Source organism: Aethalodelphis obliquidens, unplaced genomic scaffold, assembly GCF_003676395.1.
Source record: "Aethalodelphis obliquidens isolate GAN/ISIS:26980383/991018 unplaced genomic scaffold, ASM367639v1 scaffold69, whole genome shotgun sequence".
In the NCBI taxonomy this organism is placed as follows: Eukaryota; Metazoa; Chordata; class Mammalia; order Artiodactyla; family Delphinidae; genus Aethalodelphis; species Aethalodelphis obliquidens.
In genome coordinates, this window is record NW_020838013.1 from 450,107 (window position 1) to 477,067 (window position 26,961).

The 26,961-nt window shown below is 61.6% G+C and overlaps 2 protein-coding genes across 3 annotated transcripts; one reads left to right on the forward strand and one right to left on the reverse strand.

Moving 5' to 3' along the window:
• The first annotated feature begins 1,628 nt into the window (after nucleotides 1-1,628).
• Nucleotides 1,629-20,326, forward strand: MYRF (myelin regulatory factor). The gene is made up of 26 exons (XM_027090912.1): nucleotides 1,629-1,892; nucleotides 2,081-2,344; nucleotides 4,757-4,818; nucleotides 5,714-5,972; nucleotides 7,039-7,289; nucleotides 7,376-7,499; nucleotides 9,154-9,349; nucleotides 10,789-10,865; nucleotides 11,049-11,159; nucleotides 11,555-11,645; nucleotides 11,998-12,198; nucleotides 12,447-12,558; nucleotides 13,048-13,157; nucleotides 13,837-13,997; nucleotides 14,070-14,142; nucleotides 14,418-14,506; nucleotides 14,798-14,866; nucleotides 15,301-15,381; nucleotides 15,537-15,622; nucleotides 15,732-15,911; nucleotides 16,167-16,418; nucleotides 17,730-17,835; nucleotides 18,081-18,155; nucleotides 18,525-18,630; nucleotides 19,974-20,048; nucleotides 20,228-20,326. The coding sequence occupies exons 1-26, from the start codon at nucleotides 1,735-1,737 to the stop codon at nucleotides 20,306-20,308; spliced, it is 3,450 nt and encodes a 1,149-aa protein (XP_026946713.1). The 5' UTR covers nucleotides 1,629-1,734; the 3' UTR covers nucleotides 20,309-20,326.
• On the reverse strand, nucleotides 16,453-26,829 carry TMEM258 (transmembrane protein 258). Of its 2 annotated transcripts, XR_003429520.1 has the most exons (5): nucleotides 26,732-26,829; nucleotides 24,686-24,795; nucleotides 24,083-24,219; nucleotides 17,081-17,286; nucleotides 16,453-16,988 (listed from the first exon to the last, which is right to left on the reverse strand). XR_003429520.1 is itself a non-coding variant. In XM_027090911.1 (4 exons), exons 1-3 carry the CDS (start codon nucleotides 26,732-26,734, stop codon nucleotides 24,093-24,095), a joined length of 240 nt encoding a protein of 79 aa, XP_026946712.1. In that variant the 5' UTR covers nucleotides 26,735-26,823; the 3' UTR covers nucleotides 23,364-23,469; nucleotides 24,083-24,092. The 2 variants fall into 2 exon arrangements, 1 of the variants encoding a protein (XP_026946712.1); XM_027090911.1 differs by lacking the exons at nucleotides 16,453-16,988; nucleotides 17,081-17,286 and adding an exon at nucleotides 23,364-23,469 and having other exon boundaries at nucleotides 26,732-26,823.
• Nucleotides 26,830-26,961: the final 132 nt, after the last annotated feature.

The window sequence follows — 26,961 nt, forward strand, 5'->3', positions numbered from 1 at the left end:
ACCAAGTCTGCAGGGGCGATTGGGAGGTGAACCCGTAAAGCACTTAGTATGGTGCTGGGGCCTGGCAGGCACTCAGTCAGTGTGAGCCACTGTCATCATCACCGTGATAGGTTGGGAGAATTATGTCACAGTGCACAGGAAGAGCCTGCAGGATGCCTTACGTATAATAAACTCCTGTGATTATTAACGTACTTGGCTCTGAAAGTGTCTGGCACACAGCAGGCGCTCAGTAAATGGGAACTTTGGTTAACAGGGAAGGACGGGGTGGGGGTCCTGGAACCTCGGCATGCAGCCTGGTCATTCCCAGCTCGAGAAGCTCCCCTTGCCCTGGGCGGCCATTGGCGGTGCTTGGTGGGTGTCCCTTGTTCCTGGCCGGGTGAGTCCAGTGTGGGGGCCAGCAGGAGGGCCTGTCCCAGGCAGCGCGTGACTCCTAGGAGGGCTTAGCCACTCATTAATCACCTAAGCGGGGCTCAGCATTCTTGAAATGCCGGCCAGGGCCAGGGAGGGGCCTGGGCTGGGGGTTCCTGGGGACCCCAGGGCTCTGGGGAGTGGGGACAGCCACTGTTTGCTGAGCACCCACTGTGTTCCGGGCACTTCATATACCTTAACTTGTTTCATCCTCAGAAGAACGCTGTAAAGTGTTAGCTGTTCACGTCCCCATTTTACTGAGGCGACTGAGGCTCAGAGAGGGTATGTGACCTGCCCAAGGTCACACAGCAGGGAGTAGGTGAGCTAGGATTTATTACTGGACCTGAGCTCTGTTCCCAGGGTTCACCAGGGGAGGGGGCATGAGGCGCAGACCCCAGACTCAAGGCCTAGGGGCCTATGGGAGGGGTGCCTCCTGCCTCAGTGGGGCCGGCCAGCCCAGGTCAGCAGTGTGGGTGGGGCCGTCCTCCATTATCAGAGTTGACGCATCTCCCACGTCAGCCCCCTTATCACCCAGCACTCCAGCTCCCCCTGCAAGGTGACCCCGGGAGGGGAAAGGCCAGCACCTCCCCCTCTCCTTCACTGCTGATGCCCAAGAGCACTGGGCTGCCTTTTCTGTGAATCCCTCCCGTTGGTGGGGCTGGGGCTAGCGGGGAGGGCCCAGGAGAGGTCAGGCAGAGGAGCAGCGCTCAGGCCACCATCGTTCCCCGCCGAACCTCTCTGGGGCTGTTTCCTCCTCTGGGCTCAGCCCTCGATGTGGGGGTGATGGGCACACGCAGTGAGGGTGGGCTGGGCACTCCTGACTCCGACCCCTGCTCCCTCGCCACCTGCAGCTGGGGCCCGGGGTTCAGGAGTCTCCCCCAGCCCCATGGGCCCCCCAGGATGTGTGGTCCAGCCCCGCCAGGCCTCCTGGTCCCGGCTGCCCGCAGCTGGGCCATCTGGAACCGCCTCCCGGAGGACAGGGCAGGACAGAGTCAGTGAGTCTGGGTCTGAGTCAGTGAGGGGGCTGGTATCCGCTGGGCATCCGGGTAAATAAAGCGCCTCCTTTGCTCCTCACAGCACCCCGCAAGACGGGGACACGGTTACCCCATTTTATAGAAAAGACGAAGGGACTTGCTCATGTCACGAAACTGGAAAGGAGAATGGAGGGGCAGGAAGCGGCCGGTCTGTCCAGACCTGCACTCTGGGCCCCGCCCCTCCTTGCAGAGTCCAGCTGGCCTTGTGGACTGAGGGCAGCACCATCAATACCTCCTGGAGGGCTGGCAGGTGGGGGGTGATGAGGGACTCCCCCTCCACGTGGATGCACAGATGGGGAGGGCCCAGCCTGCGGAGAGTTGGCGGGCTGGGCCGATCTCTCACGTCCACCCCTCCCCCACAGGCCACGACATCAACGGCGCCCTGGAGCCCTCCAACATAGACACCAGCATCCTGGAGGAGTACATCAGCAAGGAGGATGCCTCTGACCTGTGAGTGGCCCCCGTGGCACCCCAGCCCCTTTGGCCTCCACCTGGGAGGGGTGACGTGGCCCCGCCTCTGAGAGCTGCTCCTTTCCCAACCACTGAGCCCACTGCAGCGTCCAAGCCGCCCTGCAGGTGGGAGCCCCGGGAGGGGCGGGGGTGCTGGGCTGGCGCTGAGCTTCCACCCTTCTCCGCAGCTGCTTCCCTGACATCTCTGCTCCAGCCAGTGCGGCCTCCTACCCCCACGGGCAGCCAGCGATCCCCGGCTCCAGCGGGGTCCACCACCTGAGCCCCCCCGGGGGCGGACCCTCCCCGGGTCGCCATGGCCCCCTCCCACCCCCGAACTACAGCGCCCCGCTCAACTGCAACAACAACAACGGCATAGGTGCTGCCCCCAAGCCCTTCCTTGGGGGCTCTGGGCCCCCCATCAAGGCAGAGCCCAAGGCTCCCTATGCCCCCGGGTGAGTGAGGGCAGTGGGGGTGGGGTAAGATGCAGAGACCCAGGCTCAGGCGGCCCGTGGGACCAGTGACTGGGGGCCTGGGAGGTGCCGGCCGAGGCTGGGCAGTGGGCATCGGGCTGCCCTGTGGGTAGGTAAGGTGGCTGGGGGACCAGGGCCAGGCTGAGGAGGTGCTCACGGCTTTGTGCTGAGGCAGTGGACAGCCACGGAGGGTTCTGAGCAGGGGAGTGATGAGGGCTGACCTAAGTGCTAGAAAGATCTCCATCCCCGAGAGCTGTGTGGAGAGTGGCGGGCAGGGAGTGGGACTGGAGGCAGGACTGTTTACGTTCAGGGGAGCACCTCTACGCGCATGCAGGCACCCAGGGCACCCAAACCCCTCCCTGCACCAGGCCTACCCAGTCGCTCGTGCATTTATAGCTGCTGTTTCCCGCGGCCTCAGGGAGTTGGCCGTTGGTGCAGGTGTTGGGACCCTACCCAAACCGGCCCCCGACGTGCTCCCTGGCTCCTCTCCAAGGAGTCCACGTCAGCACCTGACCCAAGGGCTCAGCCCGGGCCCGGCTGTGACCCAGGGTTCCAGGTGGCCACCAGCCCAGCCAGACTGCAGGGCAGTCCACAGGCACGTGCTCGTGGGGAGAGGCGGGGAGCGTGGGTCTGCTCGGCTCTGCAGAGGGGCTCGGAGAAGTTCTGGGTTCCCGGGCTCAGGCAGGGGGCAGGTGACCCCATCTCTAGGTGGAAGGATGACAGGGTGCTGGGAGCACAACGCCGGCCAGGCAGCCTGGCTCCGTCTCCAGCTCCACCATTTCCGACCTTCTGGGTGCTAACCCATAACCTCGGCACCCCGGCTGTGAAGGGAGCCCCGAATGCTTCCGCCCCTGCGTGACTGTGCCAGTCAGGGGAGGAAACCCAGAGGAAGTACTGGGGGGACAGTGGCTGTGTCTTGACTTACAGGGGGAGGGCCGTGGAGGGGAGCTGGGGTGCCAGCCAGGGGTGAGCCATTGCTGCAGGGCAGCTGGCCGCTTGAGGCGCAGAGGCTGTCCCTAAGCCACAGGCCCCGAAGGGCAGGGAGGGAAGGGAACTGACACATCATAAGCACCTGCTGGGTGCCCGCTGCTGTTCTCCATGCCTCTGCGAGAGCCCCTCGACTGTCCCCAGTTACCAGCTCCTGGGGGACCCCAAAACCAGCCAGCCTGCGAGTAAAGCCCCACCCCGCTCACGGCAGGATTTGGATGGCAGACTGGGGCCATTTCCTAGAGAGAGAAAGTGCTTGTCCAGAACCACTCAGACACGCTGTGGCCCCCGGGCCGCTCCAGGGCCACTGCCCCCACCCATGCCAGGCCCTGTTCTAGGTGGTAAACGAGGCAGGCACATCCCTCCTATAGTGGCTCCTGCGGTCTAGTGGGGGAGGGAGTGACTAATCAATAAATCAGCAAATCGAGGACTCGTGCACCGTGAGGAGTTACGAGGAAGAACACGAGGTTCTGTGGATGTGGCACATTTGATAGGGGCCGGAGGGTGAGAAAGACCTTTACTCAAGGCCGCTGTCAGGGCAGCGCAGGGAGTGGGGGCAGATGGTGGACCCGGAGCTGGAGAGGCCCCGGTCGGCCCGCTGGGCGCAGCGAGGACCGAGTCCCCATCACCTTTTCCTGTCATCTTCACACGGCCTGCAGGGTTTGGGTGAGCGGTGGCTTGTCCAGGGGAGCTGGGGGACCCTGCAAGCAGCCCAGGGCTGTGTCCACAAGAGCTGGGCCGCCTCAGAAGCTGCCTGGGCATGACGGTGGGCAGCCTTTCCAGATGTGGGGACCAGGGTGGCCAAAGAGTCAGCTCCCTCAGAGAGTGGCCGCAGCCGCCCCCCCCCGGGCGGACTCAGGGCTCACGCAGGACGTGTTGACCTCTCAGAGTTGAGTTTGTTCTTTTGCCCGAACCACTGATAAAACAAAACCTGCAAGAAAAAAATAAGTGCAGGCCTGGCGAGCTGGCTCCCTGCCCAGCCTACACCTGCCTGTGGCAGGGCAGCCCCCCCGGTGACCCACTGAAGTTTCCCAGGCCCGGCCCCTAGAGTCTCCAGGAAGTGGGACTTCTGTGGGTGCAGGAAGGAAAGAGCTGGCCTGGCCCTTCGGGCTGCAGAGGGAGTCCTTGAATCCCTGTGCCATCGTCAGGGACACAGGTGACACGCTCCCAAGTGCCCTGTAGGTCTGAGGGGATGCTGGGCCAGAGCCCAAGGCCTCCACCCACAACTGGGCCCTGCCAGGCACCCCAAGGTAGCTGGTACAGAGAAATGCCCATAACGGGGGCTGCGAAGAAACCTCGAAGCCTCCAGCCCCTGGGTCTCCGGGACCCTGCCCCGCAGAAGAGCTGCCCGGCTGGAAGGCAGGGGCTCGGCTGCCCCCCCAACCACCCTTTCCTCTTGCTTCCCAGCACGCTGCCAGACTCCCCCCCAGACTCTGGCTCCGAGGCCTACTCCCCCCAGCAGGTGAATGGTGAGTCCAGCGGGCACCGCCCTCCCCCTCTGGGGTTTGGGCAAGTGGCTGGGGCGGCCTTATCGGGAGGGAGGGGGCCAGCGGCCGCCCAGCAGGCCCAGATTATCGCTGGTCAAATACTCCCCGGCGCTGGCTGTTGTTCCCCATGGGTGGGTGGGGAGCCTGGCCCTGCCTCTGAGCAAGTGTCCCTGCCGGGGATGCCACCCGCCTGCCCGCCTGCGCCATCATGGACGTGCCCTTCGGCGGTAAGTGGACGGCTGGGGGCGGCTGGGTGCAGCCTGGACACAGGCCTGGCTGCTGCCGGGCCCACCTCCCCTTGGGAGGTGCTCAGGGGTGCAGTGGCCCCCAGGTGGCCAAGAGCAGAGGGATCACGGGCAGCCGTCTCCCCACAGCCCAGAGAGGGGTCAAGAGTTCTGTTTATCTTACCAAAAACATCTCTGGAATGCCTCCTGGGGAACAAAGGGAGCTGGGGCCTCCCCCCTCAGGCTGGGGGGCTGGCCCCTGGGACCCGCCGGAGGGAGGAGGGCCCCCCGCAGGACAGCGCTGGGGGTCCCGGAGACTCCTTCCTGAGGCTCAGAGGAGGAGCAGGCCTGAGAGGGGCTGGGGGAGAACCTGGGGATGAGGGACCTCCCCAGGGAGCCGGGCCAGGCCCGGCGGCCCAGGGGAAGGAGCTGGCTCGGATGGGGTGAAAGGCTGCCCACCCCCTGGGCAGGGTCTGGCTTCCCCGCCGGGGCCTGTAGTGGCCAGCCTCTAGACTGCCCAGCCTCCTCCCACGTGGGGTCGGCAGGAGGGCAGCCCCCAGGCTGGGTTCAGGAGGGGGCGGGAATCAGGAGACCCCGCCCCGGGGAGAGCTGGTGCCGGGAAACCTAATGGCCACCCCGCATCTCTCCCACAGACCCCCATCTCCTGCGCACCCTAACCCCTGAGAGCCTGTGCCACGTGGGGGTGCCCTCCCGCCCGGAGCACCCCCCACCGCCGCCCCCGCCGCCCCCGCCTCACTACCCCGTCCTGCAGCGGGATCTGTACATGAAGGCTGAGCCTCCGATGCCCCCCTACGCTGCCATGGGGCAGGGGCTGGTGCCCACCGATCTCCACCATACCCAGCAGTCCCAGATGCTGCACCAGCTGCTGCAGCAACACGGAGCCGGAGCCGAGTAAGAGTTGGGCAGCCTCCCCCAGGGTGGGGGGCGTGGGTGGCGTGGGCGGGGAGATGGGCTGGTGGGGGCGGGGGGGGGATACTCAGGGCAGCAGCAGGTAGGATAGAGATGGAGGTAGGGGCGGGGATGAATGAACCCAGGAAGGACCAAGGCTCTGACCCCAGAGATGGGGGTCAGTGTCATGTATATGTATGTGCGAGCAGTGCATCGGGCACTTACGGCCAAGGCCAAGTGCTCACAAGTACCTTATTTGCGGGCATGGCCACCCCTGTTGCCCAGATAGGTAAACTGAGGCTTGAGGGGTGGGATGCTTGCCCTACGGAGATAGGAGGGAGCTGAGCCAGTACTTGAACCTGGGACTGTGCTCTTACCCAGACACCAGTGACTTTCCAGTGACCATGGAGTCCTCGGGTTTCTGAGGAGGTTCTAGGCGGAGGCCCAAGCTTCCTGCTCTGACTCCAACCCGTAGAATTGTCTTTTTTATCTGTTTTGCACATTGAGATTTCGTGAAAGATTTCATTCAAGGAAAGATTCCACTGGCAAAGCTTTTTGTAAACCAGAAGGGGAAGGGGTGCTGTGTAGCCCCCAAATCGTCAGCCCCCTTCCCAGGAAACTCTCTTTCCCAGCCTTCGTGGCCCAGGCCCTCTGTGGCTTGATTCTAACCATGGAGGCTGCTCTCCAAAGAGCCGTCGCTATAAAGAGTGACACTGAGAATGACACCACAGGGAAGGGACAGACTCGTTCATTCCACGAACGATTCTGAGCGCTTTGTGTGCCGGGCCAGTTGCTGGGCGTGATGGGAACCACAGACAAGTCAGGTGTGGGTCTTGCCCTCCTGGATTCCACAGTCTGGGGGGTAGGGTGGAGGGACAGAAACAGAATGATAACACAGACTGATGGAGGAGGACTTAGGAGGTAAAGGCGCGGGCTTCGGGCAGGAGGTATCCCCTGGGCTGGGTGTATCCTGCTGAAACAGGGTGAAGAGGGGAGCGGGGGTACTGCCCAGTGGGAGGGGGCTTGGGGAGGGCCAGCCCCCCATGGTGCACACCTGTGTCCCCCCCAGGCTCCCCACACACCCCTCCAAGAAGAGGAAGCACTCCGAATCACCCCCCAACACCCTCAATGCCCAGATGCTGAATGGAATGATCAAACAGGAGCCCGGGACCGTGACATCCCTGCCACCGCACCCAGCTCGAGCCCCATCCCCACCCTGGCCTCCCCAGGGCCCGCTCTCACCCGGCCCTGGCTCCTTGCCCCTCAGCATCGCCCGGGTCCAGACACCGCCTTGGCACCCCCCAGGTGCACCCTCACCAGGTACATGGCTGGCCTGCTCAAGCTTTCAAGGTGGGGGGGCGGGGGGGGCCCAGAGCCCGGGGCCCATGGCCGTTCTCTCTCTCCAGGTCTCCTTCAGGACAATGATAGCCTCAGTGGCTCCTACCTGGACCCCAACTACCAGTCCATCAAGTGGCAACCACATCAGCAGAACAAGTGGGCGACACTGTACGATGCAAACTACAAAGAGCTGTGAGTGACCTGTGCTCCCCCTAACCCCTCCTGGCCACGCCGTCCTAGAGCAGGGCTGGGGAGCACACCGGCCACGAGATGGTCCCGTTTCACAGACGAGCAGACAGGCTCAGGGAAGAGCTAGGACTGGCGCTCAGGGTTCCTGACTCCGGAGCCAGCCCGAGGCCTCCTGAAGAAGCTGGTGTCCGCCAGGGAGGGGCCGGTGGGTGGAGGGGTGTTTTCTGGCTCCCCCTTCCCCTCCCCCACTCCTCCTTCTGCATTCCAGGAAGGTAGCCGGAAGCAGAGCGTCAGCAAGGCCCTTCCAGCAGCCCCCTCCCTGGAGGGGAGGGATGAGTGGGTGGGGGAGGACTGGGTCAGAGGCTGGCCGGGCATTCCTCGCTCTCCTTCAGCACCCACCCATGTGGATTCAGCTTCCTGGGACCTGGCCAGGAGCACTCCGGGACCAGTCCCCTCACTCCCACGGAAGGCCAGTGAGGGATGAGAGCATGGCTCACCATCAGCTCATTTGGACGTTGCCAGGCCTGGGCAGGGTGTCTGGGACTTGGCCCTCTCGCAGCTAGACCAGCCTCCTGGAGTTGGGTGTCCCAGGCTATGCCGGGTTGTTAGCCACAAGCCCTCAGGGCTGGGGCAGGGGGCGTCCAGCTGATGTAGTGGTGAGAGGGTCCTTTGAGGCCCTGTCTGGGTGGCGGGGGCAGGTCTTTGGCTGTCCAGCTCTATGGCCTGGTGAGGAGCTCCCATTCCTACTACTATGCTTCTTGGGCCAGCCCTGCCACCCCAGGTCCCAAGGCCAGGAAGTTGGCAGCTGAGGCCCCCAGTGTGGCCCAGGCACTTCCTGGGTGTTCCCCTGGGTCAGGCAGGTGGGTGGAGCCCAGGGAGGGAGAAGTAGTGAGCTCTGGGCCTTCCCGTGGATGTTAGCCAGGCCCAAAGGCCTCTCCCCACAAGTTTGGAAACATTGTCCCTGCCCAGCTTCCTCCAGGCGGGCCCTGGGCATCCGGGGCACTGCTTGTGCCTGGGGACCTGGGTGAGGGCAGGCCAACAATCACCCCCTTTGAGTCCACCTGGAGGTCCCCCAAAGGGTCCAGACTTGGAACACCTTGCCAGCAACATATGTGTAAACTGAGACTGAGGCCAGGCTGCCCAGAGTGCCCCCTCCCCAACCGGGCAGATGGTGGAGTCAGAATGAGGACGTTTGGGGGCTTGAGCAAGCTGGTGGGCAGGGGCTGGGCCAGTGCAGAGCCGGCGCCTGGTTCCACCGTTTCCATGGCAACCAGCTGTCAGGCGCAGTGAGGCTCCACAGACGCATCCCCTCTCACCCCGGCTCCCGTGAGGGAGGGGGCTTCGGGCAGCGTTTTGGGAAGAAGCCAAGTGTGGTGAGGGGCCGTCAGGCCCCCTCCTCAGGAGTTCCCTCCCGTCCAAGTGTCTTGCTCAACCTGCCCCCATCACCAGGGTGGGGTGGTCCCAGGCACGTAGTGGGAAGAGTATGGGCTGAGGCACTGGCAGACCTGAGCTCCAATCCTCCTGGGGACTCAGTTTCCATCTCTGAGAAGTGGGGGCGCCACGTGGGAAGTTGGGTTGGAACGCAGGCATGTGGGTGGGACGGGCAGGGCAAGCCCGGTGTGCGGGGCCTCGGGTGACTGCCCCCACCTGTCCCCAGGCCCATGCTCACCTACCGCGTGGACGCCGACAAGGGTTTCAACTTTTCGGTGGGCGACGACGCCTTCGTCTGCCAGAAGAAGAACCACTTCCAGGTGACGGTGTACATCGGCCTGCTGGGCGAGCCCAAGTACGTCAAGACGCCCGAGGGCCTCAAGCCCCTCGACTGCTTCCACCTGAAGCTGCACGGCGTGAAGGCAGGTCTGGGGCTCGGCCAGGAGGGCAGGAGGGCAGGGCAGGAGGGCAGGCATGCTGGGGGAGCCCAAGTACGTCAAGACGCCCGAGGGCCTCAAGCCCCTCGACTGCTTCCACCTGAAGGCAGGTCTGGGGCTCGGCCAGGAGGGCAGGGCAGGAGGGCAGGCAGGCTGGGGGGAGTCGAAAGAGCCCAAGGCCAGGTGAGTGTGTCCTGAGGAAACCCCTCGTGGCTAAGTCCAGGCCCCCCTTTCCGCCTGTCCTCCCGTGCCTGCCCCTTAAGCGTCAGGCCTCCCAGCCGTCTTCTCAGGTACGCTTCCCGTTTCTTCTCTACCCCGTGATCCCAAGCCTGCGCCCCCCCGCCAAGACCCCTCTTCTGACCCCGCTGTCAGCCGTCTCAGTGCCACACCCCCAAATGAACTCCCTGGGAACTTGCCCCTCTCCCGGGCCCCCTCTCTGGGAACGGGGCTCCAGGGCCTTGGTTACCTGAGCCATGAATCCGGGGCCCACTTGCCCACCCCTCACCATGCACCAGGCCCTCCTGTCGCCCAGAACTCCCCTCTGCCTGGTCCCCTCCTCCTCCCCCCACCTCCACCTCCTTGTCTGACCTGTCCTCAGCAGCTTCCTCTGTGGCTCCTGCCTGAGATCTTTCCCATTCTGCCTTCCAAGGCCTCCGGGACCCCATCTCCCTCACCCCAGCAAAGCCCTGACTGCTAGGCTGGGCCTGCAGAGGCCTTTGGGACCCCAGCCTCACCCGTTCCCGCCATTCACTGTGCCCAGTCGCAGCCCCGCCTCCCCCAGGCGGCTCCCTTTCTCGGGGACGCCCACTGAACACCACTCCATCCCTCCTCTGCCGGCTTGCCGCTGTTCCTTGACCTTCACCGTTCACACTGCTGTGTCCTCGGGGACACCTGCCCTGAGGCCCATCTTGACTTGAGGTCCCTCCCCTGCGATCCCCCGGCACCGCCACAGTGGTGGTTGATTTTGAGCCCGTGAGCTCCCGGGGGGTCGGCCGGGTGCGACTCCTTCAGTGTCATGATCGAGCAGCGCAGCCAGCGCTCGTGGAGGGGTTGAGGGGAAGTGGGTGTGGGACGGGGTCTGGGAAATGTTGGGTGGCGAGTGAGCGGGTGGCTGTGGAGGCCGGTTTGGGGTGTGTGCTCAGGGCTGGGATAGGTGTGCGGACGGGAGTGGGGGCCGGTGAGGGTGAGTGTGTGTGTGCACGCTCATGCGTGTGCACATAGGTGGGGGAGTGGCGTGGCGTGGGGCTGTGGGATGTGTGGCGTGTAGGAGAAGGCACCAGCGTTTGTGGGCTGAGGGGAGGGCAGGGCCTCGGTTTCCTCACAAGCCCCAGCTGGGCCAGGCCTGGGCCGAGAGGCCAAAGGAGGGCGGAACCAGGTGGGGAACCTGGGCCCTGAGGTGCCTTTGGCCTCTGCCCCTCCCCCAGCTGGAGGCCCTCAACCAGTCCATCAACATCGAGCAGTCGCAGTCGGACCGAAGCAAGCGGCCCTTCAACCCCGTCACGTGAGTGCCTGGCCCGTGGCGGGTGGTCCCCAGGAGGGCTCACCCTGGCAGGAGCTGAGGGGAGTGCGGGAGTGCACCCACAGTGTGCACCTCCTACACACTCCTGACCCCAGTGCCCCACTGCGGCCTGGCTCTCCGCAGCCCCCTTCCCTGCGCCCTGAGTACCCTGCCCCTCCTCTGCAGGGTCAGCCTGCCCCCCGAGCAGGTCACGAAGGTGACTGTGGGGAGGCTGCACTTCAGCGAGACCACCGCCAACAACATGCGCAAGAAGGGCAAACCCAACCCTGACCAGAGGTGAGCAGGCTGTGCCCCTGCCCTGGAGCCGCTCCATTTCTGAGGACGAGGGGCGGGAGGGTGCCACCCCACATAGCACGCCAGGCACAGAGTCCCACAGACTCACCCATTTCACAAAAAAGGGACCTGGGATTCAGAGCCCTTCCTTAATGACTTACAGATGGGAGAGCAGAAGCCTGGTTCCTAGCTGGTGGGCCCTGGGGAATTTCCGCCCCCTAGTGGAGACTCAGGTTCCTCCTCTGTAAGATGGGGTGTTCATGCCCTCTTCCTGGCTGGTGGGAGCCTGGGCGAGATGACCGAGTGGGCACTGTACATCTGACCCAGGAAGGCTGGCGGGGGGTGAGGAGGCAGTGGGGCAGACCCCTGGGTGCCTCTAAGACCCCTGTGTGTCCCAGGTACTTCATGCTGGTGGTGGCCCTCCAGGCCCACGCACAGAACCAGAACTACACGCTGGCTGCCCAGATCTCAGAACGCATCATCGTGCGGGTGAGGGCCACCTCCCCGCAGAGGGCTGAGAGTCCTCCCCAAACCTGGGAAAGACAGCACCCAGGAGAGATACAGGGGTCCTCAGGAGTCAGGAGCTGGAATGCTGACCCTGCTGGGCACTCGCTGTGTGGCCTTGGGCAAGGCTCCCACCCTGTCCGGGTCACAATAAAGTGTGGAGGTGGCCAGGACCTGGACCTGGTTGCCACAATGGGAGGGACAGTTTAAGCCGCCCCTCATGGTGGGGTGAGGAGGTCTGGCTGGAGCTGGAGAGGTGGCTGCGGGGTTTCCCCCTTTCCCAGGGCGCTGCAGGTCCCCCATCTCCCAGGGCTGATCCAACCCCAACTCCTGCTAGGCCTCCAATCCGGGCCAGTTTGAGAGTGACAGCGACGTGCTGTGGCAGCGGGCGCAGGTGCCCGACACCGTCTTCCACCATGGCCGTGTGGGCATCAACACAGACCGGCCCGATGAGGCGCTGGTGGTGCACGGCAACGTCAAGGTCATGGGCTCGCTCATGCACCCCTCGGATCTGCGGGCCAAGGAGCACTTGCAGGAGGTGGGGGCGGGGCTGTGGGCGGGGACAACTGAGCGGGAGGAACTGGTGCCCGGGGTTGCCCGCGGGGGACGGGTTTGCTTTGTGGGCGGGGCTCTGTAGGGGGCGGGGCTGCAAAGGAAGGCGTTGGGGGAGGCTGGCCCTGGATCTCTGGATCCCGCGACCCTAGTAGCAGGGTCTCCCCTCCACACTGCTGCCTCCGGACGGGCCCAAGCCGGGAGGCTTTCAGTTCGGCCCTGGCTCCCGCGCAGGTGGACACCACCGAGCAGCTGAAGAGGATTTCGCGCATGCGACTGGTCCACTACAGATACAAGCCAGAGTTTGCCGCCACTGCTGGCATCGAGGCCGCGGCGCCAGAAACGGGTAAGGATTCACGTGCGCAGGCTGGGATCTGGTAACCCCGACCCTGTCCCTGTCCTCTGGAAACCCTACTCCCGGGAACCCCTTCCCATGACTCCTGGAAACCTGCCCCCGGGAATCCCGGCCCTCCGGAAGACCTGCCCTTCGGGCCGGACCCCTTGACCTTTGACACCGGAAGCCTGGGACTTGTGGCCTCGGGATCCTCACTCCTGTGTTCCCTAGATGAATCTTGCCTTTATTTTCCTGAATCCCTGCTCCCTTTCCCCTGGGGTCCTTACTCCCTGGAATATGCCCCTATCCCTAGCCCAGGGAACCCCACACCTTGATCCCTGGAACTGCGACCCTGTGCCTCGGAGCCCCCTGCTCCGGGGCTCCCTGGATCCCAAATCTCTAGCCCCCAGAATTTCACCCTCACTGATCCCTGCCCCTGCTTACATTACGGTGCTGTGGGCAGTCCTCCCCGCAACACACACTTGGCTTGCCCCTCCCCAGGTGTCATCGCTCAGGAGGTGAAGGAGATCCTGCCTGAGGCCGTGAAGGACACTGGAGACGTGGTCTTTGCCAATGGGAAAACCATAGAGAACTTCCTGGTGGTGAACAAGGTCTGTGGAGGAGGGACTGAAGGGAGCCCAAGGGGCAGAGGGGTGGACCCGCTGGAGGGCGTTCACGCCCTCCGTAGAGACCGGGGACACTGAAGTGCAGAGAACAGGAGCATTCCCCTGCCCCCCAGTCTTCTCTCATGCTGCTTCCAGAGCCCCCTCCCCACCCCACTGGGAGAGGTAGAGGTGGGAGGTGGGGACTCTGCCAGTCTGCCGCTGTGCGATCAAGAGCAAGAGGAACGTTCTGAGGGTCATCTTCCTCCCCTGCAAAAGGAGGGAAACGACACTTACCGCTAAGAAGTTCTAATGTGGTTATGGCAAAGCTTAAACGTGGGGTTTGTCGTGAGGATAATGTTTGTAACCTTCCTGGCGTGAGGATGGGCACCATGTGATGTGTTTTGGCCTCTGCTGAAGTCTGAGACATTGTGTTCATCAGATGGGGAGATGGAGGGTGGGAGCCTCTGAGAGACAACGGGTTCTGACCGTGGGTGGGGAAAGGTGCAGAGGTGGGATGCTGTTCGGACGCAGGCACAGGGAGCCGAGGGAGCTGAGGCTGGACGAGAGGCAAGGCTGGCCTGGGTAGGGAGCCTTTGAGTGCCCTCCTCAGGCGCCCCAGTGGGCCCATAGCCTGGGGCTCCCAGGGGCTGACTGTGCCCTCGACACTGGCCGTTGCCTGCGGCAGGAGCGCATCTTCATGGAGAACGTGGGTGCTGTGAAGGAGCTGTGCAAGCTGACGGACAACCTGGAGACGCGCATTGATGAGCTGGAGCGCTGGAGCCACAAGCTGGCCAAGCTGCGGCGCCTCGACAGCCTCAAGTCCACCGGCAGCTCAGGCGCCTTCAGGTGGGGGCTCGGGGCCGGGGAGGGCAAGACCCCCTTCCCAGAGGCACCTCTGACCCTGCCCTCTTGCTGCAGCCACGCAGGGAGCCAGTTCAGCCGGGCGGGCAGCGTCCCCCACAAGAAGAGGCCCCCCAAGGTGGCCAGCAAGGTGAGGGTGGGCAGGGATGGGGGCCAGGGACTGGGGCCTCCCCATCCTCGTGGCCTCCCTTTCCAGCTGGCGCCTCTCCAGGCTCACTGACTCCAAGCGCTTCCCCTCCCCTCCCCTCGCTTCTGGATCCTCTAGCCCTCCCAGCCCCTGGTTTCTCCTTCCTCTCCCTCTGCCCCCCGAGGGGATGAGTACCCCACCTCCAGCAGAGCCCACCGTGGGTCAGACCATGGGCTCCCTAAGTCTGGGCCTTTTCCCCCTTTCTTCTTGGTCTTCAGTCATCGTCTGTGGTCCCAGACCAGGCCTGCATCAGCCAGCGCTTCCTGCAGGGAACCATCATCGCCCTGGTGGTGGTCATGGCCTTCAGGTGACTTGTCCCCCAGACTTTGGGGGCGGCTGGCCAGGGATGTCGGGCTGCCCACGGGCCCAGTCCTGGGGGAAGAGGAGGGCGGGGCCTGGGAGATGAAGTGGCTGAGGTCTCGAGGAAGGAAGGGGGGCTGCCTCGTTCTGTCTCCTCCCCTTGGGACTGGGGAGACCCGCGTACAGGCATCACTTGGGAGTCCAGCCCCTGGGACCAAAAACCACAGGCCCCGCCCTGGAGAGAGGGCGCCGGGTGGTGGCTCCAGCTCTAACAGTGGCCCCTTCCTGTGGCTCCCAGCGTGGTGTCCATGTCTACACTGTATGTGCTGAGCCTGCGCACCGAGGAGGACCTGGTGGAAACTGATGGGTATGTCCCTGGAGGCCTGGCTGCGGGGGCCATCGCCAGGCCGGGCGGGGCTTTGGTGAGCAGCCCAGGGTCGGAGGAGCCCTGGAGGCTGTCTCCTCTAAAGGGGGTTCCACCTCAGGCTCTTAGCCCGCCAGGAGTTTGTAGGGGTGGGTGGGAAGGCCTCTCTGGTAGGGGGGCAGCTGCTTCGCAGTCGTACTGAAGCCAGTGTTTCTCCCTGGGCTACTCAGTGCTCCTCCAGGTGGCTGGGCCTCTGAGTGGCAGGGGGCATCTGAGCGGCCCAGGTTAGAACAGGGGGTAGGGGAAGGAGAGCCAGGGTGGGGCCTTGGGCTCTTCTGCCCACTGTCACCCTCAGTCCTTGGGCCATCTCTGACCGTGTCTTCTCTTTCTCTCCTCCCCTGTGCCTGCCCCCTCTTTTCCTCTCTGCCGCCCCTTAGCTCTTTTGCCGTGTCCACTTCCTGTCTTCTGGCCCTGCTCCGGCCCCAGCACCCTGGGGGGAGTGAGGCCATGTGCCCATGGTACGTGTCTGGACCAAGCCCTCTCCCGCCTGCCTCTGCCTCCTTTCTGCCTTCCTTGTCCACCTCCTCGCGCCCCTCCCGCTGCTCTGGGACTCCCAGGCCTCCTGCTCAGGCTCTCCCAGCCCCTCTGAGCTCAGCCCACCCTTCCCCAGCAGGTCCAGCCAGAGCTTTGGGACCACTCAGCTCCGACAGTCCCCTGTGACCACTGGGCGGCCGGGCTCGCAGCCCTCTCTGCTGCTGGGTGCGTGTGGGGCGTGGCTTTGGAGGGGTGGGATGGGGAGCGGTGGCTGTGTTCTGGGTCGGGGGCTCTGCTGCCCCACTCCAGCTCATACAGCCTCTGGCTTCCTCAGTTACCACTGGCCTGACCAGCTCGGCCCCAGCTCCAGCCCTCCGCACCTTGGACCTGTGCTCCAGCCGCCCCTGCCCAGTCGTCTGCTGCTCCTCGCCCAGCCCCAGCCCCACCCCTGCCCCTAGCTTTAATCCTGGCCGTGGTCTCAGCCCCAGTCCCGGCCCCTCCACCAACCGCTCAGGTATGGCTCGCTTGGGGCCAGGTTTTGGGTTGGAGGGGTTTTTACAGGAGGCCTAAGAAAGGCCCCAGAGACTCATTGGTGGGAGGGTCTGGTCTCCTGGAGCCCAGAATGAGGCTCTGGAGAAAGACTGGGGGTTCCCCCTGAGGAGACCAGGAGATAGAAGGGAGCCACCCAGAGTCCAGTCGGGCCCTCAAGACAGCTGGGCAGGAGGCAGCCCGTGCCTGCCTCTCAGCCTGTGCCTGGTTCTCTCCACAGGCCCCAGCCAGATGGCCCTGCTGCCAGCCACCAACATCAGAGCCAAGTCCTGGGGCCTGTCAGCCAACGGCATTGGCTACTTCAAGCATCCAAAGAACTCGGACCCTGTGGCCAGCCCTGCGGTCCCCTTTCCTGGAGGCCAGGGCAAAGCCAAGAACAGCCCAAGCCTTGGTCTCCATGTCCGGGGCCGCCGAGGGGCCCCTCAGCTTGGCCTGAGCTCTGCTCAGCCCACCCAGGCCTGGAGCCAGCCAGGTACCTGCCCTACCCCTTCCCCCGCTCAGCCCAACCTGGCAAGGCTCACTGGCCAGGGCCCATTTCAGCCCATCACCAGAATACCTGGGTGCAGAATTGTCAGTCGACAGACGTTTGCTGAGCATTACTAAGTCCCAGGAGTCAGGCCAGGCTGATTATATAGCGTTATATCCATCGCATCATTTAATCTTCACAACAGTCCTGCGAGAAAGGAATCGTCCCCATTGTTCACATGAGGAAATGGAAACTTGGGTGAAGTGACTTGCCCAGGGTCATACAGCCTGTTAGCGGCAGGGGTGGAATTTGATCCCAAGTCCACGTGGCTCCTTTTATGTCACCACGCCAGGGCAAGAAGGTTACTGTTCAGAGTCCCCCCAGTTTTCCAAATCTCATACCTTTGGTTTTGACAAAGCTAGAGAGCCCTTTGTTTTCAAACCGGGTTTCTCTGAAGTATCCCCAGGGCTGCCTTGGAGGTTGAAGGGGAGGCCGAGAACCTTCCTGGCTTCAACCAGGCACCTCTGCTCTAGGTACTGGGCTTCCTCATCAACTTCCATTTGATGGGTTTTGTGGCTTAAAGAGAGAAAAAAAAAAAAAGCTTAGAAACTGGTTTGCCGAGATTGAAGTTCAGAGTGATGGGGAAACCCCACGGGGTAGATGCTTACCAGGCAGCCGTTTCCTGGGCCCCTTCTCTGTGACTGGCTCCGTACAGGGCACCAGGGGTGATGGAGATGGATGTGTCCTGCCCCCAGGGGCTCACAGACACGAAAACAGCAGTGTGGTGAGGCTCTGAGGGGACACACAGGCAGCTTGGCGACTGGGGAGGGCACAGAATCCGGACTGAGGTGCGGAGATGATTGGGGAGGCTTTCCTGGAGGAGGCGACATTGAAAGCTGAGTCTTCGAAGGACAGTGGGGCCCTGATTTGTGTGTGTGAATACTGCCGCCATGGCTGATTTCAAGCTACCAACTTGACGTCACTGTACCCCGAGTTGGGAAGAAATGTGTGCAGTCAGGGACAGGGGCCTGAAGAGCGGGCTCCTGTACGCCCCATGCAGGGGATATGGAAGACCCATCCCTACTTGTGGGTGTCCTGGGTCCGTCAGGGAGGCACACCTCAGGCTCATGGGAACTGTGTAGTCCTAGGGCTGCTGGGGAAGATGGTGGCGTGACCCCAGCCGTTGTGGGAGTCTGGAAAGGATAACCTGAAATTTATTCCTGCTGAAGTGTGAATGACTGATTCGAGTCTCGGGCAAGGACAGGTTTGGCTGCTTCTCATTTGTGTCCTGTCTTCTCACGCTCCTTCCTGCACCAGTGGCCTCTCTCCTTGCAGACCCAGTGCCGTCCCTGACCTCCATCCAGGTGCTGGAGAATTCGATGCCCATCACGTCCCAGTACTGCTCCTCAGAGGATGCCTGCAGGTGGGCTTGGCTACCTCCCTTCCCCCACCCCTGCCCCAGGACAGGTTCCCTCTGGTAACATGAGCCCAGGCGGTCCAGGTGTTCAGATCTTGCTCCCCTCAGGGAGGAACTTTCCCCTCAAGGTGGGGCAGCCCCTTTCTAGGCCCCTGAAGGGCTCCACTGTAGACTGGGGGCTGAGGAGTTGATGGGAGTGGGGGGGTGCAGGGCAGGGTGGCCTTGTTGAGGAGCCAGCTTTGCCCTTTCAGGCCTGGAAATGTCACCTACCACATCCCCATCAGCAGCAGCACGCCGCTGCACCTCCGCCTGACCCTGCAGATGAAGTGAGTGCCGCCGTGGGGGATGGGGACCCAGTGGTCCCAGGCAGCCGGGGGAGGGGCTGAGGAGGGGTGCTAGCTTTATTGCCTGCTCCATGCTTCACTGGCTGTGTGACCTGGCAACCTCCGGGCATTGGTTCCTCATCTGGGAAATGCGCTGCTGCCTCCCAGGGGCCGTGAAGGCTGTGTGGGTCAGTGGATGGAAAAGGGTTTGTAGCCATCTAGAGCCTTGACGGCTACGCATCATTTTCAGGCTGTGAGGATTCAGTGCCCTGTCTCACCGGGGTGAGGGAGGTAGAGTGGAGGGCTGGCTGGGAGCGGGCTGGGCTGGAGGAGCTCGGAACCCCACTTCCCTGCTAACTGGGTCTTTCCCAGCTCCTCGGCCCCCGTGTCCGTGGCGCTGTGCAGCCTGATGTCAAAGGAGGAGCCGTGTGAGGAGGGGGGCTTTCCACAGAGCCTCCATGCCCACCAGGACACCCAGGTAGGAGACTGGGAAGCTGTGGGCCAGCCAGGCCGGAGCTTCCTCCGCGCCGGCACATCTGGGCTCCCAAGCGGGAGAGGAGAGGGAGCTGGAGTCAAGAGTGCAGGCATCTCCACGGAGGACATTTTGGGGCCTGGGCCTCTGTGTCGCAGGGAGCGGGGCATGCGTGCACTGCTCACCACTGAGTGTCTTCCGGCCCTGTGCCTGCCCTGACGAAGGCCTGGGGAGGAAAACAGTTCCATAAGGCCTAACCTGGGGTGAGCGCAATGGTGGAGACGGGGAGGGCATGTGGAGGGCGTCCTGGGAGCCCGTGGCAGGGAGAGCTGACGTTGTGTGGCCTCAGGGTCAGGCCAGCTGCCCCCAAGTTATGTTTGATTAAGATGAGACCTGAAGAGCAATACGGGATCAGCTGGGGAAAGGAAAGGGGACAGCGTCCCAGGAGTGGGGGAACAGCGGGTGCAGAGGCCTGGTGGCCAGGGAGAGCATGGCGCGCTGGCAGAGCTGGAAACGTGGCGAGGGCTGTGTGCCCGGGGAGATGGGAAGGAGGCTGGACCTGAAGCTTGGGCGGGGGCAGTGGCATTGTTCCATCTGTGACTTTGGAAGATCTCTTGGGCTGTGTGGAGGGGGCTGCCTCCTGGTCTGGGAACCTGTCACCGTCGGGCTCCTCCCTGGCCATGTGACCCGAAGTTGTGACTCTCAACACAAGTTAAGGGAATTTCTTCTCACCCACTCGTGTGTTCATTCAACAAATATCTGTTGGGGCCTCCTCTGTCCCAGGCCCTGTGCTGGGCCCAGCTGAGGGGAGACAGAGGTAGGGAAGAAACAGGCCTTGCCTTCCAAGAATGCACTCTCTAGCCGGGGAGAAAAGGGGTGCAGAAAGTAGCTTGAGTAGAGGATGGAGTGGGTGAGAGCCCTGAAGAGGCTCAGGCCCTGGGCGGGGAGGGCTGGAATCCCAGCTCTGCCCAGCCTTGGTGTTTAGGCAGGTGACTCAGCACTGTCCCCGTCTGTAAGCGGCACCGCCTCAGTGGGTTGCAGTGCGGATGGGGTGAGCGAAATACCTGGATGTGCCCGGAGCACAGTGGTGAGAGGGAAGGCAGTAAGAGAGCAGCGGCTGTGGGCCCCCGGCTGCCTGGCACGGAGTACACACAGACGGTGGGCGCTGTTGCTCCCCGAAGTAGAAAGTGCACCCTGCGATCTCACTTCAGATCTCTGCTTCTCCACTTTGTAAACCATGCCACAGAGCCAGGGCTGCGACGGCCATGGCGGGGGATGCCAGTTGGGGTGGGACAGGGGGTGGGGGGCTGCGCAGCTGTCCTGACCCCTCTGCCCCCCTCTTTCCCCAGGGCACCTCCCACCAGTGGCCAGTAACCATCCTGTCCTTCCGCAGATTCACCTATCACTTCCGGGTGGCACTGCTGGTGAGCACCTGCGCCGTCTGCCCCCAGAGGTTCAGGGTGGGGCTTGGGGGTAGGGGGGGGACTGAAGATCACATGGCGGGACATGGGCAGTGTCCGGCGACGTCAGCACGGGGAGCGCTCTGGCATCCCCCCCGCCCCCCCGGAGCCACCTCACTGGTTCCCACTGCCCTTCCCTCCAGGGTCAGGCCAACTGCAGCTTGGAGGCCCCGGTCTGGCCGGCCGCAGACTACTACTTCCACTTCTACCGCCTGTGTGACTGAGCTGCCCAGGGAGGCAGCACCACAGCAGGGCCCGGGGTCCCGGGCGCCCCTCCACACTGGACGCCATGGTGTTACACTGGGCCCGGGGTCCCGGGCGCCCCTCCACACTGGACGCCATGGTGTTACACTGGGCCCAGGGCTCTGGGCGCCCCTCCACACTGGACGCCATGGTGTTACACTGGAGCCCGCCGCTGACACTTCCTTGGAGGGACTGAGGCGGCTCGGCCCTCCCCGTGCCTGGTGAAACTGGAAGTCCTCACACTGGAGCTGCTGGGCCTGCTGGCGGCGCCCCCAGACCACGGAGGGCGCTGGAGGGAGACCTGCCAGGCCCAGGCCAGCCTGATTCACATGTGTCCGGATTCGGCCGATGGAGGGCTGGTGGGCAGCAGCGCCCCAGAGGCGGGGGAAGCCCGTGACTCGGCCCAGAGCCTACCCTTCCTGCCTCCCCTTCTGCGACTGGGAGCCACCCCTCTTTTGGAGAGAGGACCCGTCCGCCTTTGAGACCGGCAGGGGCTTGGCTCGAGCCCTCAGAGACTTGGCTGGACCCACGAGTCAGTGGAGGGCAGACAGCCCTCACCCTTGAAGCTGCTCCCTGGGGAGGGCTAGGTAGTGGACTTCTTAGGGTCTGACTGTTACTGGACTTGGACTTCTAAGCTTTAAGCATGGCCCAGGAGGTCTCCTCTCCCTGGGAGAGCTTGGCTCCAAGAGCTCCCAGGGCAGCTGAAGCCAGCCCTGGATGGGCTGGCGACCGACCACGTGCCTTGTGTACACTTAGTGCCTGGCTGAACCAGGGGAGCCAGTGGGCCAGGTAAGCCTTGGACCCTTGAACCTGGAGTATCCCGAAGGGAAGGAAGTTCCCTGTGAGCCCCCAGATGGCGTTGCGGCCCCGCGGCCTGGGCCCCTGGGAGCTTCCAGAGCTCACAGAGGTCTCTGAGCAGAGGAGCGGGAATCCCTGCGAGGCAGCAGGCTGGTCTTGTCTGGTGGGTGGATGCAAATAGCTTTTGCTGTTATTAATGAAATAATTACTAAAATGCACTTAAACCCGGGCAGGAGTCGAAGGATGGAGATTGAAAGCCCGGAGTGGGCCAGAGCCCCGAGGGGACACTTGAAAGGCAAGGCCCTGGCTCTGATCCGTCCCAGGGAGCTTTGAGACACCCACCCCACTCCCGACCACCAGGACTGGCCTTTCCCTCCACTCTTGTCTGCTGGTGGCCTCACCTCCCCAGATTCGAGGGCTCCTGTGCTGGGCTTGGACAGCCAGGCTGGGGGCCCCGTGCTCGGCAGTAGTCCCAGTTCTGCCCACTCCTCTCAGGAGCAGAGTGGTGGGCTTGGGTTACGGAAGAAGTCTTATCTCAAGTGCCAACGTTAACCTTTCTTAGTGGGTATCTGGAGCTTTCTGAGGCCACATCCAGGCTCATGGAAGGAGAGTGGAAATCATTTCGTCGTGTCTGCCATGGGTTCAGAAATGGGGACGGAAATGCCATCCTTGCCCTGTGATATTCTGCCACCGCTTTGGGAGCCAGGCCTTGCCCCATCTACCTCTCATTCTCAGCTTTGAGTGGGAGGCCTTTCTGTGGGAGACCTGGATCTTGAAGAAGCCTAGGGACCGCGGGCCCCCTTCTGCTATGGATGTCAAAGCACTTCTCCTAGGGATAGGGAAGCACAGGGGGAATGGGGGTAGCAAGGATACCTAGCCTCCCAGCCCCCTCCCCAGTGTGGCTCCTCCTTCCGACATAGGAATTACATGGCTCCCCACACCATGCTGGCGGCCGCGCCTTACTTAGCGCTGCTCTGTTCTCCTTCCTCCCACTGGGGGAACCCTCCCTAAATGCCATACAACTACCGAGCCCTGCCCCTTCTAATAGGATTCTGGGGCTTCCTCAGTGGGGGTACAAGTTCTTGGACCGCAGCCCCCTGTGCTTAACTGGAAGGTGACCCTCCACTGCTCCCTGGAGCCATCTGGACACAGCATCGCCCCAATCTGGTTGGCAGCTGGCTGTTTCCATGCCTGGGGAGGGGGTCCTCAGTGCTGAGTTTGGGGCCGAGGCGGGGGGCGGGGGGAGGTCAACCTTGGACTAAAGTCGCCTTAAGCCCAGTGAGGGAAAGGGGCTTCAGGGAAGGCCAGTGGCCACCCGCTGGAGGCTGACAGCTGCCTGGGGTGCCGGTGGGTGGGGGTCGTGGCTCCATCCCCTGCCCCGGGCCCAGCAGCCTACCCTCCCTCCCGCTCTCCCTTTCGGCATTTGCTCCTGTAGCCACTGGGCCGATCTCCCCCAGGCTTCGCGCTGTACACAGCGCCTCTCGATGCACAAGTGCCCCCGCCCCCCGGAAAGCCTGCGTGTGCAGAGTGCGCCCCTTCCCTCCCACTTAACCGCCCCTTCCGGCCCCTGAGCTTTGACTCTGGAGTGGGCAGAGGGGAGCAGCCCCAGGCCTGCTTGCTTCCTGTCCCCTGAACTGTTCTTTTCTGAAGTAAATATACGTATATAAATAAATGTATAAATACTGCTTTGTATCTGAGCTTGCCTCGCCATCTTCTTGAGATTGTTCTGGTGGGAGATGGGTTGCCTGTGGGCCTGGGACCAACTGGGGCTCCTGAGCCCAATGGATGCTTCGTACCCCATTATCCCTCGTAGCTTCAGGCCCGGCTTGGGAACAGGATGCAGCAGCCCCTTCCCCTAGCCACACCCCACGGACCTACTGCTGCCCTGGCTGGGTTAAAAGTAGCCACCTTAGGGAAAAGCTGAGCCTTTCGAGGGTCCCCGGCACCACTCAGAGGAGGGGACTGGCCCAGGGCAGACTTGACTGGCACGGGTTCCTACAAAAGTTTACACTAGAAGCCACAGTGGAGGGCAGGCCAAGCCCCTTCCTATCCACAGGTGAGCCCTCAATTCTAAGGATAAGACACTCCCCATAGCCCTCTCATAGGCAGAGGGCAGGGCTTCCCAGCAAGCAGGAACCACCTGAAAGGCAGGTGAAACGGGAAGGGGTGGGACTGGGGAAGTCGTGGGTCCCAGCACCTGCACCACTCCCACCCCGCAGGACGGGCACCAGGCAGGGCTGTCACACATCTGCCTTTATTGTGAGCAGCAGGTGGGACATTTCTGGCATAGTAAAAAAAACTAATTTACAAAAGCAGGGATTCAGTGAAGCCGCCTGGCTGGTACCTGAAAAAGAGGGGTATCAGAATGAGAGCAGTGACCCTTCTTTCCATCCGCTTTTCTCACCGAACCCCTACGCTCCTGGGGCAAGCGCTGACGGGCACAGTCCTTGGAAGCAGGGCCACCAGAGCCGACGGATTCTAAGTGACCTGTTTGGTGGGTCATCTGCAGCAAGGTTGTGGGTGGTTTTTTTTGTCGCTTAGTCAAAATTTATTTCAATGACTGAAAACGTTGAAACTAACTAAAAGGCTACTCCTGGAAGCAAGTCCCAGATCCTGGACCCTTGCTGGGTCACTCCCCAGCGGCTCTCCAATCACTGTGTATGACAGGTAAGAATGCAGATGTGTAACCACGGGAAGCCTGTGCCCACAGCCCTACGTAGTATATCCCAGAGCCAGGTCGAGGCCTTGGACAGTGTGGAGACCTCACAACTGACAAAGGTGGTCCCACTTGGCTCAAATCCCCATTAGGAGACAGGGAAAGGGGCACCTGTGTGTGGTGTCCCTATCCACTCTGCTGAGTCTCACTCCATTAACCAAGGGGTCATGCAGGCCCAAGGACCCCGCTGATGTGGGCGTGGGGAGGCCTCTCCAGTGTCCCACCCTGCCATTGCTCTTACCCGTGGGAGCTCACACGTAGATGCCGACCCAGAGCAGCAGGAAGAGCACTCCAAAGCCCATGAAGAGCGAGGCCACCAAAGAGATGAGGAGCTCTTTGTAGATATCCCGAGTGTATTTGGTGGAGGTGACCTCGTAACTGGCAGGGCAATTAAGGAGAAGCAAAGGGGTGGCTGGCGTGGCTCCGGGCAGAGGGGCCCAAGAGGTGACCTAGACTCTGGTGCTCCTACCACCCTTCCAGCACCCATGAAGAAAATGAAGCCCAGAGGGGTTAGGTCACACAGCTAATGAGCGGCAGAGCCGGGACTAGCCCTCGTACCTCCTGACACCTGAGCACACCACAGGGCCCCGTACCTAGCCTCCAGTCCAGCCAGGCCCCTCTGCTCACTGTCCTGGAAACTGGAGGAGCGAACTGAGCTCACCTGAACCTGGAAAATAAGGCCACAACCTGACTTTGGACGTCAAATAGCCTTCCCTCAACCTCCTTACCATCCCCCGTCCCCACACCGGAACAAAACTGGCAGGGTGCATGTACCCAGCATGGTCCCTCCCTCAGTTTCCCACCTCACTAATTCTGGCCCACTGGCTGCTCAGTGAAAGGATACACGAAGAACCAGGCGGTGAAGAACATGCCAATGGCCAACAGCACCACAGTCAGATGCGGAAAGACAGCCGGGTTCACTGGACTGGTGTATCTGCTCATGGCCTCAAGCTCCTAAGGGAAGGCGTGAGATCAGAGCCATCAAAGAATCCCATGACCTCAATCTGGGGGCACTATGGGGTTATCACGGAGCCTCGTGCTGCTGTGACTGCTAGGAGCTTATTTCAGCTTGGGAAATGTGGAAATCCTTCAGAACCACCGTCAAATGATTCCGGTTGGGAATGACAACAATTACATCTTAAACTAAGGTGGCACTTTGTCTTTTCAATATAAGACAAGATGGGCAGCTGAGAGTCAGAGGCTGAGGCACACAGAAGGTGACTGATTAGCTACAGATCAATGCAATGGTCCTTAACATTATCTGAGGCCACCGGCCACCATGAAAAACACGTGATGAAAGGTATGGACTCTTTGCCTGGGACAAACCGCATACAAGAAAAAGTCTGCTTATAATTTTAGAAGCCTTATGAACCCATGTCTGTAGACGTCAAGCTCAGAATCACTGCTGAAAGACAGACTCTGGACTGGTACCCAGATCTCAACTCCTAATCTTGTATTCTTCCCATTACACAATTAAGGAATCTCAGGACCTACAGGCAAAAGACATAACTTAAAATTCTGGGGCTTCACTGGTGGTGCAGTGGTTAAGAATCCGCCTGCCAATGCAAGGGACACGGGTTCGAGCCCTGGTCCGGGAAGACCCCACGTGCCGTGGAGCAACTAAGCCCATGCACCACAACTACTGAGCCTGTGCTCTAGAGCCCACGAGCCACAACTACTGAGCCCACATGCCACAACTACTGAAACCTGCGTGCCTAGAGCCCAGGCTCTGCAACAAGAGAAGCCACCGCAATGAGAAGCCCAGGCATTGCAACAAGGAGTAGCCCCCACTTGCTGCAACTAGAGAAAGCCCAAGTGCAGCAATGAAGACCCAAGGCAGCCAAAAATAAAATAAATTAAATAAATTATAAGTAAGTAAATAAGTAAAAAATATTTTTTAAAAATAAAAAATAAATAAAATTCTGGCTCTACTGAATAACATGAGCCTCAGTAAAGTGATTATAATAATAACTCTCTCACGAGGCTGACGTATGATTTAAGAAAGGCGACAAACGCAATAGCGTCTAACTCACTGCCTGGCATAGAGTAGTTGCTCAATAGGTGTTTGTTTCCCTCCCAAGGTTATAGGGAAGATTATGAGATAATGCTTGTGAAAGAGGGCTGTAAACGTAAAGTTCTGTACAAATGTTAACTTCCATTGTCACCCACCAGCCAACGCTTCTAAAATCCAGAACACAACAACTCTAGAGAAGTAAATTGACCTCATTGTTCTCAGAGACACTGGAATTCAATTCAGTAAACATTTATGCCCCCCTAAAAATGATAAAGACAATCGCTGCCATTGATTGAGCCTCCAATTGCCGGCCCCAGTGTTTGGCACTGGAAATACAAAGATGAATAGACATCATCCCAGGGCCAGAGGCACGTCAGATGGTGGTCACTAGGAGGCGTGGCAAATAACAAAGAAGTCCATGACACGTGGCAAGAGGTCTGTACATAGGTTGCGGGGCTCCCAGGAGAAAGAGGACAAGTGCCCGAGACAGTTGTTAGTACTTCATCAAGAAGGTGACTTTTGCCCGGGACCGTGTAGTATGAGTACGAGTTCGGCAGGCGGGAAAAACTTTCCAGACAGGGGTAACAGATTGATCACAAGTAACAGAGATAAAAGCTCGAAGGTATTAGAAATGCTCCCCATGCTCCTCATCCTTATAAATCGTTAGATCAGAAGCCCATGCCATCAAAACCTCAGCCTAAGGAGTCCACGGCAAGGGGCTTCCCTTCCCCGCCCCTCAGCCCAAGCCGAAGGATCCAGGAGCCTCCAGCCCTCTGGACCTTGGACATCTGAGGCTTCTGCGAGAAAAAACAGGGCGCGGGACGGGCCCCGAGGGGTCCCCGAAGTCCCATCCGGAACTCCCCTCAACCCTCTCACCATTTTGCCGGACACAGGGTAATCCGCCGCTCAGCCACCGGAAGAACACGTCGGCAGGAGCAGGCGCGCTGTTCAGCCGGAAGAGGAAGTGCAGCTGCACAGGTGGCATTGTGGGATTTGCAGTCGTGTGGTTTCGGGTGTGGCGGGATCTGAGGCCTGCGGGGCGACCGGGGTGGAGTGGGGGCAAGCGGTAGAGAAGGGTAGGGTCGGCTCGCTGAGCGAGTCCGTTC

What these genes read in the sequence shown, in the direction of transcription:
- TMEM258 (XM_027090911.1), bottom strand. An exon ending in TTCACCGCCTGGTTCTTCGT is followed by an intron (nt 24,220 to 24,685) that starts GTATCCTTTCAC and finishes TTGCCCTGCCAG; the next exon opens with TTACGAGGTCACCTCCACCA.
- MYRF (XM_027090912.1), top strand. Translation starts at nt 1,735, where the DNA reads ATGGGGAGGGCCCAGCCTGCGGAGAGTTGGCGGGCTGGGCCGATCTCT. An exon ending in CAGAACGCATCATCGTGCGG is followed by an intron (nt 11,646 to 11,997) that starts GTGAGGGCCACC and finishes AACTCCTGCTAG; the next exon opens with GCCTCCAATCCGGGCCAGTT. An exon ending in GCAGCCCTCTCTGCTGCTGG is followed by an intron (nt 15,623 to 15,731) that starts GTGCGTGTGGGG and finishes TGGCTTCCTCAG; the next exon opens with TTACCACTGGCCTGACCAGC.